The sequence below is a fragment of the Schistocerca americana genome, chromosome 1 (genome assembly GCF_021461395.2).
Source record: "Schistocerca americana isolate TAMUIC-IGC-003095 chromosome 1, iqSchAmer2.1, whole genome shotgun sequence".
In the NCBI taxonomy this organism is placed as follows: Eukaryota; Metazoa; Arthropoda; class Insecta; order Orthoptera; family Acrididae; genus Schistocerca; species Schistocerca americana.
In genome coordinates, this window is record NC_060119.1 from 980,689,779 (window position 1) to 980,703,081 (window position 13,303).

The 13,303-nt window shown below is 39.7% G+C and overlaps 1 protein-coding gene across 2 annotated transcripts in view; it reads left to right on the forward strand.

Annotated features, from left to right (window-relative positions):
* The window catches only part of LOC124615846 (ribonuclease H2 subunit A), a 55,519-nt gene that overhangs the window by 26,043 nt on the left and 16,173 nt on the right, over positions 1-13,303 (forward strand). For both annotated transcript variants that reach the window (XM_047144011.1, XM_047144002.1), the window contains exons 3-5: positions 9,723-9,849; positions 9,946-10,132; positions 10,615-10,738. In XM_047144011.1, coding sequence (XP_046999967.1) covers positions 9,723-9,849; positions 9,946-10,132; positions 10,615-10,738 — 438 coding nt within the window. The remainder of the gene's footprint in view (positions 1-9,722; positions 9,850-9,945; positions 10,133-10,614; positions 10,739-13,303) is intronic.

Here is a 13,303-nt window from a genome sequence, read left to right on the forward strand (position 1 = left end):
TAAGACTCTTTGGAGATGTTCTTATTCATGAATTAATAAGAGATCTGTTAACTTAACATTGTAATGGTTACATCAGAGCAGCAAAATACAGAAGAGTTATTTAAATAGTTCTGTCTTTTCATAGCTTGGATAGTTCGAAGCTCTTTTCCAGCCCTTGACCCTCTGCAGACTGTGAATAAGTTGCACAGCAAGCTTTTGTGGCACTGCATAGCAGGTCCACTACATTAAGAAACTTCAAGGCGGCACAGTATAAGCAAATAATTAAGGTAAGAAGTATTAGGGTTAACATCAAGGTGACAGATCGAAAGAGGTAACACATCTTCTTGGCTCAGTCTAGCTACAGAATAGTGATGTTACATTCCATTTTGGTGATCATGAGAGAAGCAAAAAGCAACCTGAGTAAACAGGCAAGAAGATATAGGCGAGTTTTAGTGGTGTCAGATATAATCAAAATATTTCAGGAATAATCCTTTTTATCTGGTAAAAACTGAAGACATTTGGGTTGTTATAAGGAATAAAATACAAGGGTATAGTTGACTGTAGCAACATGGTCAGATGTATACATGCATGTGAATAAAAAGTTTTGGCATGTGACTCAAGAAGCAGTACACAGACAACAAGGAAGAATTCAGAGTGCTAATTTAGAGGCTATGAGTTCAGCAACAGCAGCTTCCAATGATATCTTAGCAGTGGCCAGTCTACAAGACTACATTGCAGCTTTGATTTGCAGTGCAATGGTTGGTCAGCTGGCCACACCACTATTGCATAGCAGCTTATCTCTGTAACAGAACCCGTGCAAAACACATAAGCAGTGCAGTTCAGTTTGCTATGTGCCCGATTAGGTGAGCTGTAAACAGCCACATTCTAACAGTTTTTTTTTATATATAATGTCAGTCACCACACACAAGGTGGAAGAACAATGATCCTTCTGAAAGAGCAAGCAGAATAGCCAAAAGTTAGAGCTAGTTGATTAATACCCTTGGACAAGCATCAGAGAAGGTATGTACAAAAGTAGATAAAATTTCTAAAATAGAAGAAACTAACAAATTTGCCAAAGAAGATACAGTCTAAACAAAATAAACAGAGTAACCTTGTAAGAAATAAAATGAACAGTTTAAAGGGGTACACGATGAAACTAAGATGTTAAATACTCAAATCTCTGGTATGTGAGGTCGGTAAACACGTTAGAACAAAGTTAAGACTTTTTTTTACCAGTTTGGAGGAGCACCTACAGGAACTGATTGAACTGAAAGTACAAAGGATGTCTAATCTGTTAACGCTACACCCAATTCCTTAGGTGATGCTCTAGAAAACAAAATATATTTCTGCATCATAACAGATATATTAGAGTATGAGAGTATCATAAACCCACATATGAATATGTCAATGAGCAACTGATTTTTGATTTCACTAAATGTTTAGAATGAAGACTTACTAGTAATGATATTCATGTGTGTATCAGATTTAAGCTGTGTGGTAATAGGAGTGTAAATGCCAATGAGCATCTAAATGAAGCTTTAAGATATGGACATAGTTCTTAAATAAACTAATATCGGGTGAGAGAAATATGCTTCTTAGAAACTAGATGTTCCTTGCCAAGCATTGCTGTGGCTCAGTATGGTTAAATGGAAAAGAAAGAAAATAGAAAGAACACATTTCTAATATGTCTATCTTCGTCCTCCTCCCCCCTCCCCCTTCCTATGTTCATCTCCACTTGCCCCCTCTCTCTGTCCATTTCCTACTTTCTGCTTTCTATATCCATCTCCTCTTCCCCCTCTCTCTGACCTTGAGCTGTCTTTATTGTTATTGCAAGTTCATATTCTGAAGTAGTACTGTGATCATAAACCAGTAAGCCATAAATACAACTTTCCTACTTCGTAACATTTCACTGTTATATATTTCATATACGTGTTATTAGGGGCATAAGTGTGGACGTTGTGGTCATTGGTACCTTAATATGTACCCACTTCAGTGTGTTACTCACTCCCCTCAGCATCTAACAGTCTTCCCACAATCGTGTCACATAATTGTTTTCTGCGCAGTTGTAACTGCACTACTAACTGGACTACACCTGTCAGTATAGACATCCTTGTGTCCACACTTAAATGCCGGAGTTGCTGCCAGGGGAAAATAAGAATTAATGGCTCACACTTGCCACATGTTTTTGGAGATACTAACCAACCTAAAAACATACTACTGCTAATAGCTATAACTGTTAGTCTGCAAATCAAGTAGATGCTGAAGTAATGTTCAGTACACTGTCCTCAGTCACTAATAAAGATATCTGCACTTCTATTTATACACTGATCATCCAGAGCATAACAACTACCTACCTAATAGCTGGTATGTCCACCTGCTGCTGGCTCTTGACACTCTTCGCCATGTTGGATCTGTCACTGCCCTTTACATTATTACTGATCATTTTCAGACACGTTTATGAATTGTTCTGGTGATCCATCTGCTCTAACCCACCACCATGTACACATTTTCTCTTCTTCTGGACTTTTCTTTATAGGGTGACACTGAAATATGAGATCATGATGACTACTTTGAACTCTTTAAGTTTCACTTCTCCACATTTTAAGTTCTTCGTCTCTCATGACGACAGATCTCCTTAATTACAACTCAAAATAGTCTAAACCTTCAACACAGTATGACACGTGTGAGCCATGAACCATATATCAAAAAGTGATTCATTTATTTTGGGTCCCCATTGACATCGTTGGTGGCCCTCTTACTCCCAGCTGTCCATGACACTGCCAACTCAAGAGTGTCAAAGCATATCTATATCCTTGGGTAGTAAGTGAGTGGTGCTGATGACTTGCTGCTGCTCTTGTTCTTACTGCTCACACACACACACTCTGTACAAACTCAGACTGGGGCACATAGCCTCTGCTCCTTTTATCTACACTACTTGACATATATCAGCAACCACAATCATCTTTAGCTGGTATTGGATATTTGATAAAATACCCTGTTACACTGCAACCTTTCCTGCGTGCACGCAATAATTCGGTTGGCAAGGATATCTCAGCTACTGTAACTGGTCCTTGATATCCAGGATACTGACACAGATGTGAATTATGGCATGGGGATCTTGCTGGCCAGTAGCTCAAAATGACGTATACAGTTCAGAGATACATGCCATCTGTGAATGACCATTGACCTATTGATAAATGGCACCACAGTACTGTCACACAAGGATACCACAGATGACAAATGATGTCTGTTACTATTGTGTCATTGGAGTTTCCTCTGTCACTACAAGCTGTGTCATGAAGTCATACCCGATGGCTCCCCACACCAAGATGCAGGACAGTGCCACTCCAAAACATTAGTAGAATGGGACCTCTCCCTAGGTTTCTGCTATACTTGCCAACAATGGTGATCTGAGATAGAGCAGAGCATGGACTCATTGATGAATGAGGGAATCCATTACTCATTCTTGAATGGCAAGTATAGACGTGAAGGGGTTAAGACGTGCTTGGTGCACAATACTATGATTATCTCTTGTAGTGGTTGAATGAAAGATTGACAAGTATGCCTGCCTTCACATATGTGTGCAACCGAGCATCGGGCCACTGTCACATCAGAATGCCACACCAATCTGGATACTGCCAGCTGACCATAAGGACACCCACAGTGAGCCCGTTTCAGACTCTGAAGTTGCTGATAACGCTGTCTTGGACAAGTAGGCAGCATTTCTGTGCCCTTCAGTGGTCATTCAGCATCTGACACTGTTTGCCGCGTATGCATCATACCAGGCCTGGCAACAACACAAAATGTACTGTAGTAACTGTTCTACCTCTTATAGAGAATTGCAGATCTATTCATTTACTTGCCAATGGTAGCTACCTTTAGGTAGTTACATTGACGTGACCATGTCTTCTGGATGCTTCATTTGTTTTGTCAGGCAGTGTTGATTAGATAATGGTGACAGATTTCGAAACCAGATTTTAAACTGTTTCCAGGGGCAGATATGAACTGACCCTAATTGCTACTGTGTTGTGCTGAACACAGTACAACAAAGAAATACAAAGTGGATAAATAATGATCACACACTTTTACTTTTCCTCTGAGTGGAGGATGTTGGGACTGGAAGCTTGCAATTGGCTCTTAGGATGTTGGTTGGTGAGACAAGCCCCACCTGCAGAGCTAGATTTTTTAGTCCATTTATTGCTTTTGCTACTTCATCTGGAGTATACTTATTTTATATTTGTTGGACTGGGTTTTCTCATTTATGTTTGATTTTATCATATTATCTGCAACACTAGTGAAAAAATTGTTAAACATGTTATCTACTTCTAAGGGATTTGTTACTTTTTCATTTTCTTGTGATAGCATTATATTTTTATGATGCTCTGTTTTCACAAGTTTTTTGTTTTGTGATATTCCAGTTAGTTTTATTTGTTGAATTATATTTGTGCTTCTCATTTACATTTTAACTTCTTATTACTTTTCTTAGTATTTTGAAATATTTTTATAGCATATGTAATTTAGGTGAGGCATTATTTAAGTTGCACATTTTATGCGGTAGTCTCTTCATCTGGCATGAAACCTGTTTTCTGCTTGTGATCCAACTGTTTATTATAGAACTGCACCTAATGATTATAGTTTCTTGTGGAAACATGATTTGAAACTATTAGGTTAAAATATCAATGAAGGTGTTAATTTTTCCTTTTTATCGTTAAGTTTATGAACTTGTGACCATTTTTCTTTGGTTAATTAGGTGTTGAAGTACTCTGCTATCCTGACTGTAGCATTTGACAGCTTTAGAAAGCTATTCTGCGAAGTACCACATAATATAGGACACAGAGAATATTAATAGCTGATTGAATAGTGAAAGCAGTGTGTTGTAGAATACACTCTCATAGAAGCAGAGGTGGGGAAAAATCAGAGTGACTGGCTGGAACTGAGCAACAGCAAACTACATTCAGAGACATAAACAGCCAGTTAGTATTGTACATTCTCCCATCCCCTGAGTTTGCATACAGGGATGGTAGAGAAGCCTAAACTGGGTGTTTTGGATAGAGAACCAATAGTTGGAAACATATATTTCAGGTATTACTAGGTTTTCAGTGAGTAGCACATCTATAGCCCATCAAAAAACTGCTTATATTTCAGAATATCACTTTCACATTGGTGGAATTATTTTGAAAAATAATGTGCGGTTAACTGTGAAATGGCCATGGCTTAGCTTACTGTCATTAACTGATCATTAATGGTTTTCAAACATAAAATATTATTCATTACAGGAACACACACATGTATTTAGTGTTCAGGACAGGATGTAATGCCCATAAAGCTGATTGAATATACAGAGGAAAATTTCAATACGGGAGTCATTGTGAAAGTAAGAAATATATCACCTCAGTTAGAGATTTACTTGAAACTGAGTTCTTCAACCCTCAGAAATCTGCCCAAGGTTCTTGATAAAGGTTTAGCATGTGGGGGACTGTGCCTATTTGTCATCAGCAGTATCATCCAAATTAATGGGTAAGTGAAGGACCTGGTCAGAAATGAGTGACAGAAGTGGGAGCTCCATGTTATAAAATATTTACAAAAAATAGCATTTTTGGCAGGGGCTCAGATGAGTCATGAGCCATTTCTGGTAGGTAGCAGTTGGTACAGCAGACAGAATACAGAGTGGTAATCAGGGTTGTGGGGTCGAGTCGCTGTCTGGAAACATTTTTATTTTCAGTTTTTGTGTTACAATATAAATATAAATGAATAGGCAAAGAAAAATTTGGGATTGCACATAACTTTGCAAGAATGGATTGTAAGTAATTTGTATAAGACTTTGTATTCCTTTAGCTTCATTTTGACTTTCAGGCAACCCTTGACAACTGCATGAGAACAATAGGTTCTCAGTGTAGGTGAAATAGGCCCATTGGCATTGGGGACAATACTAGCTGTGGCCACAGAGCTCATTAGCTTGCTAGCTCTTGACTGAGTAACGTGATAGAATATTGTTTTTTAACAGAAAATTTAGAATAACTATGTAATTGTAAAAATGCCGTATTTATTTTACAATGAAAATCACACCAGCATGTAAATTGCCATCAGACCAACTAGCATAGTAAGGACTGGAGATGAACAATTGGTGAAGGTGGTAAGTGTCAGGTACTTGGAAAGTGTAATAGAGAAAAATGGAAGAAATGAAAAAAAGATCAGTGAATGTAGCAGACATGCAGAAGCATTCCTATGAAGTGTTAAGAGCCTGGTTTTGAATAAAGATGCCCCAGAAAAAAGCAATGGAGTGGTGTTTAGGCATTACTACATCACAGTTCTGACCTGTGCGTCTGAAACATGGGCAATGAAGAAAATAGATGTAAGCAGATTATAGGCATTTGAAATGAAGTTCCTCAGAAGTAGAACAGAAGGAACAAGGAGAGATAGGTTGAGGAATGAAAGGTTAAGGGAATTAGTGAAAGAGGAACCCCTACAGAATGGGATAGAAACATCAAGGTTTAGATGGTATGGGCACTTAAAGAAAATGGAAAAAAGAGGATTCCCAACAAGATACATGAAATGAAGAGGTAAGGAAATGATAAAGAGGAAGACCAAGGGATGCAGGGCTGAAAAGTGTGGAGCAGTTGGATGGGAATGCTTATGTTCCAGAAAGATCCAGCTTGTTCCTGGGAACTGTTAAAGATGATGATGGTGATGATGTGTAAATTGTCAACTGTAAAATAATGTGTTTAATGTTATAGACAAAGATCTCATGTATGCCTTACACTCCCTTTTTGAAATCTGCTTTTAGTCCCAGATTTTCATTTGCCTTCCTGTTTCATGCTTTTTATAAAATATTAATAAATAAAATATACTGAGCGTTAGTTCAACTTGTTTACCATGAAAATAATGTAGAAGTTGGAAAAAGAAAATGTTTTCACTTAAGAACTTGGCCCCACATTCCTCAGTTTACCGTTATGTATTCTTTTGGCTGCAACAACCCCTCCTGTAAACTTTGCCAACATGAACGTCTTGTGTGTTGCCCAACTTGCACTAAAAATGCAATTGTTCCTTAATGCTTGGTCATCTGGAGTCTTGCTTCTGTCACTTTCATTTCTGGCCAAGCCCCACATAAAACATAAAATTTGATGAAATTGATGATTTGAGGATATTCATTAATGAGCACCCACCAACCACTCCATGAAACACACACTTCGAACAGTAACGTGAAATGTGTTGGTGGAGCAGCACTTGATACCCATAGAATGATCACTATATTAAAGCAATGAGGGTAACCTGGATTTCAGTTCTGTCAATGGATTGTAATGTAATGCAGCCAGTGAGACATGCAGTCGTCTGTCACTTTAAACAGTTGTTGTAGACCCTGGACTTGTTATAATGTTTCAGCTGTTCATGTCAATAAAAACTAAACAGGTCTAACATTTCTGACCATTTGTTCCTTATCTCAAGGTATTTGATTTAGGATCCTCTTTTGCAAGTCAAATTTTTACCCAACAGGCATATGTGTATGTGTTGTTATACCCACACATGATTATTTTCTACATTGACAATACTGATTAGTTTGCTACATTTGTAGTGTACTAATATCAGTGGGACACACATTAATACATTGTAGTTTGTATTCTGACAAGAGAAATTCTTGTGCTGTCATAATTTATATGATAGGCTCAAGGATGCAACAGTTTTGTTATGTAAACACTCTTATCGCTTAGCGTTGGCAGCACGCCAGCGGGGACGCGCACACCTGGTATGGCTAGTGTGCCCGGCCGGGATAACGTCCCGCTGGCCACTGCGAAAACTCTGAGTCCTTATCTAAGGTCAAAGTTTTCTCACACTATATAAGCAAGCGCGCTCTCGCGCTATGCTCACTCTGCGTCTCGCTGCTGCACAGGCAACTGCAATGAATACCGCCAACATGCCCTACAGGAGGTATCGTCGTACCCGCACAACAGTCTACAAAACCATAGAAAACATTGAACTTACAACAACATCAGGAGACAAGAAAAATCGCATTGTCGATGGACCTTGTGTATTTCTTGGATGTTCTCTTAATTTTAGCTTGGATATAAATGACACTTTCTCACGTGGAAATGGATGGTTCACTGTTGCCATAGTAAGAGGTGGTAGCGGAGTTCCTAGTGTACTTGGTCTTGCTGCTGCACAGGCAACTGCATGGTGAGTAGTATTAGGGCTCTTCCCCAGACTGACAGTGCATGAATTCAGTGTTATGGTTTTTTTAGGTGGTTAATTCTGTATATCACCTGACATCATTTGTCAAACACGTGTGCGTTTATTAGTATTTTGACCCCCTATATTATTCTTCTGATATGTAATGAATTTGTGCTGTTAGGTGTGTGAGAATGTGAAAGTTAGTGTACCATTTCAGTAACATTTCTGCTTGATAATCTGATATATTTTAAAAGTCTTAGGTAGACTCTTCCTATTTAATTGTTATATACTTAGGAGCCAAAGAAACTGGTACACCTGCTTAATACCAGTAGGGCCCCTGCGAGCAAACAGAAGTGCCGCAACACTGTGGCATGGACTTGACTAATGTCTGAAGTAATGCTGGAGGGAATTGACACCATGAATCCTGCAGGGCTGTCCATAAATCTGTAAGACTAAAAGGGGGTGGAGATCTCTTCTGAACAGTATGTTGCAAGGCATCCCAGATATGCTCAATAATGTTCATTTCTGGGAGTTTGGTGGCCAGCGGAAGTGTTAAAACTCGGAAGAGTGTACCTGGAGCCACTCTGTACAATTCTCGATGTGTAAGGTGCATTGCATTGTCCGGCTGGAATTGCCCAAGTCTGTCGAAATGTACAATGCACGTGAATTAATGCAGGTGATCAGACGGGATACTTACATACATGTCACCTGCCAGAGTCGTATCCAGACATTTCAGGTGTCCCGTATCACTCCAGCTGCACACACCATTACAGAGCCTCAGTCAGCTTGAACAGTGGTTTTGACTTGACAGAGTGGCCCATTCCCTTGTTAGCAGTACAGGAGAGCAGAAGAGCACTTTAACTCTTATTTCATTCTGTAATCACTGCCTTGGCGACTGATGAGTGAAATTGCTGAAGCTCCCAATAATTATTATCTTGACTTAGACTTTGACCAGTGTTCACGGCCCAGAGTCTCACAACCTGCAGCTGGATTAAGCCATCACCCTTTCCAGGCCTTCTTACTACATCTAGTTGTTTCATGTTGCTTGTCTAGCTTTTTCTCTATTGGAGACAATATTTTATCCATTTAATCTGATCAGCATTTCATTTTAATCTCTATTATACGAATTTCCACCTGTAATATTTGCGTTTTTATTTTCTTAGCTATTCAAGGTAATGTAAATAATGACACACAATTAAATCTTGGTTGGTGATACCTAGTGTACAATCTCTTCCCAAAACTGCTTATTTTCTGGTGCTGGGCCAATAAAGTCTCATCTGTAGAACAGTTCAAAAAGGGATATATAGGGAAATTAAGATTATTTCAAAGATCATAAGCCATATTTCAAACAAAGTTCAAGAAAATAAGCTGCAGTGAATGATTCCTCTGCTTCCTCAGAGCAACAAACATACATCAGTTTTATAATGTCCTTTGGTGTTAGGTATTTTCATGTGAAAAGACATTTTAATTTAACATTTGACATTACATATGTTTTCATTATTTAAAATTTATTAGAATTAATGTAGGAGTCCATGTAAAGTCTTTTAATACTGTTTTGATTTTTTTTTAAACAATTCCAGGCAAAAGTATTCTTTAAATCAGATTGCTCAAGATTCAACAGTGCATCTCATAAACAGTGCATGTTCAAAAGGTGTTAGAATTGCAGAAGTGTATGTTGACACAGTTGGAATGCCAGAAAAGTACCAGGTAAGCTTCTTTAAGTTTATGCTCAACCAAATGCTCTCATCAGTTAGAAGTTTGGATTTTGGAAATAATGATTTCTATCCATTTTCTCAATTTCAGGCAAAGCTTTCTGCTATATTTCCTGAACTTAAGATCACTGTGGCAAAGAAGGCTGACGCTACATATCCTATTGTTAGTGCCGCTAGCATATGTGCTAAAGTTTCTAGAGACCGGGCACTTTCAGTATGGAAATTCACAGAAGGGTTGGAACTAACAGCTAAAGAATTTGGAAGTGGATACCCCAATGGTATAAATTGTGTGACATTACCTTTTATTCTAATCACATTAAATGCTTGCATGACCTTGTATGCTGACGGTCAGAGCAGTGCACAGAGATAAGCAATGTGGTTATTTACTAATCACTTGATATTATATATTGCAATTGATCTACTCTCACAAACTTTAGTGAATCAAACAGTGGAAAATCCAGGACGGAATAATGACAATATTGTGAAAAGGATAGTTACTGCTCACCATCATCATGTTTGACAGTCTTTTTGTTGTGCCTATCTGCAAATCAGCACCTCCACTACATGGTAAGCAGCAACTATCCTTCTCATAATATTGCCAGTCTTCAGTGACTTGGTTATTTGGTACAGGATTTGCATTTACCACTCCATTTTAAGCAATTCCAGTTTCTACTAGCTTGCATTCTGAATATTTAATAGTATTTGCAATAGCTCATTAATTGTATACAACTTTGTGTATAAACATTCTTTTTAATTCCAGACCCAGTAACTAAAAAGTTTTTAGTAGAGAACATTGACCCGGTATTTGGATTTCCACAACTTGTTAGATTTAGCTGGTCGACTGCAGATAAAATATTGCAAGAAAATGCTGTGCAAGTTGAGTGGTACGTAAACAAATATTTATTATCATAATACTGTCAAAGCTTTGACTGACAGAAGTCTACTCTGACATATTAGCCATGTAATTCATTCTGTCTCATTCATTGATCACAAGGTGATTTAAATAAACATTTGAGAGATACCATGTTGGCCTCTTCGTGACCAAGGTTATGATTGACGTCTGTGTGTCCTTAAAGTACAGGGTTATTCTAAATGATAGACCCATTTTCAAAACTTCATATTTATTCTACAAATCCAAAGTGAACAAGCTTTATACTGATGAAAAGAGGAAGTTTCAAAGTCTTTTTTCATAATGTTTGAAATAAGTTTAATAAATTGTTATTAATTAGTTTTTAATAGTTATTTAATAATTAGAAATGTGATAAATGTTTAATATGACCACTATTGGCTGCATGCCAAACATCGACACAGTAGCCAAACTAGTCCCATCCATGCGAAAGTGTATCTGCTGTTAGTGAGTGCATGGCAGCAGTGTTCTGTTTCTGCAGATCGTTCAGAGTGGTTGGTAGGGGCAGGGTGTAAACAGCTTCCTTCACATAACTCCATAAGAAATAGTCACAGGGTGAGAGATCAGGGGATGGCCAGAAGTGCAGAGCCAGATCCTCAAGTCTCCTGCGACCGATCCAGCACTGAGAAAGGGAGTCATTCTAAAAGCCTCATACAATACAGTGCCAATGACACTGAGCTCCATCCCATTGAAAAATGAAGCCCTGGGAATCTTCCAGTCTATTGTTCCAATGTGTCCAGATACATGATTCCTGTTACAGTTATTTCCTGAAAGAAAAATTGTCCGTAAACCTTTGTACGGGATACGGCACAGAACACGTTGATCTTTGGTGAGTCTTTGGTATTGCAATGGTGACTGTGGATTTTCCAAACCCCATATCCGAACATTGTGTCTGTTGACTTTACCACTAAGGTGGAATATTAGTTCTACACTAAAAATTACACGCTATAGAAATGCGTCATCCTCCACCTTTGCTAGCACATAACAACAAAATGCGAGACGCTTCCCTTTGTCATTGGGATTGAGAGCCTGAACAAGTTGTAATCAGTAGGCCTTGTACAGCAAACACAGTCTCAGAGATTTTCATACAGTTGGTTGGGGTATTCAAAGTTCTCGACTGGCTCGATTAGTAGACTTACTGGGACTGCGCACAAAACATTCTCGAATCTGTCAGACATCATCCTCTGACACACGCGGTCAGCCTGTGCTTTTTCCCTTGCGCACACTCCCAGTCTGTTTAAATTACTTAAACCAACAGCTAATGCTTTTGCAACCTGGTGGTTGAATACCAAAATTAGTACGAAATGCCCCCTACACTGCAGTTTGCAACTCACTTTTCGTGAACTCAAGAACAAAGGAAACCTTGTGCTCCATCGTCACCATCTCACTCGCAACTGACAGTGAAACAGAATGACAGCCCTACTGCCGCGCAAACTCTACCGGCCACTTTTGAAGCCATCACCACCCATCTTCTGCTGCCCACCAAAAACTTTGAAGCTTCCTCCTTTCATTGGTATAAAGCTTGTTCATTTTGGATTTGTACTTCAATACTTACAAATTTTGGAAAATGGGTCCATGATTTAGAATAACCCTGTATAATGTTAAATTCAGAAAGAGAAACCTGGGTTGGGCGGTACTAAACTTCAGTAGAGACAGTTGCCAATAAAGCTGAGAGAAACACACACAAATAAAGAACAACACTCCTACATTTTGGCATCTTCAGAGAAGAAAAAGAATGTGGGGAATCCAGAAAATCCATTTGATAGTAGGTGCTCAGGTCTCTTTAGTCAGGCTGTTCACTGAGTATTAAAACTCAGCCGTGGTCTTAAAGTGTTTTATTATTCCCAGCTATAGTGCCGCGTTCCTCTCTGTCTGTGTCACCGGGTCCCACAATGCCGAAGACGCCACTTCGCTGTCTGCAAAGCAGCTTGGTGCGGAACGCAGTGCCCCGTGCAGCATACTGTGGCGTGCCAGCCATGTACAGCCGTGGTGTTTTGATGACCTCAGGCTGCGCCGGCAGCAGAGTCAGCGCCCTTCGTCCCCGTTGCCTCAGAGCTGCTCACTGGGATCCGCAGGGCGGCCCGCTGCATGCTTCTTCGCCATCGTGGTTAAGATCACAGGGAACAACAAGCACCTGCAATCTGCGGCCCTCGCCTCGGGATGCCTCCAGCGTATGTTGGGAGCCACCTAGACTGCCCGCAGTAGTGAGCCATCGAATGGCCTGCCGCTGTCTGGCTGCGGACCCCAGTAGGCCTCAGAGGGTCGAACCAGCGACCCGCCATGGACTGGAACACAGGTGCCCCATCTGCTGCTGCGTGTAGCTGGTGTTGTGACACGCCCCGCTGTCCAGGAGAGCTGCCACACTTGAATACCCCTCGTTAGAAAAACAGCACCTATTTATAAGCAGCTGTGGACCTCTGTTTTGCTAATGTGCCACTCCGAATCATGTACTCATAACACCTAGGTAGGCCAGTGGGCCCCTTCTGCCTGTAACTTGCACCATGCCAACCACTGTGTTTACTCTTTTCAGAGGGTGTACGGC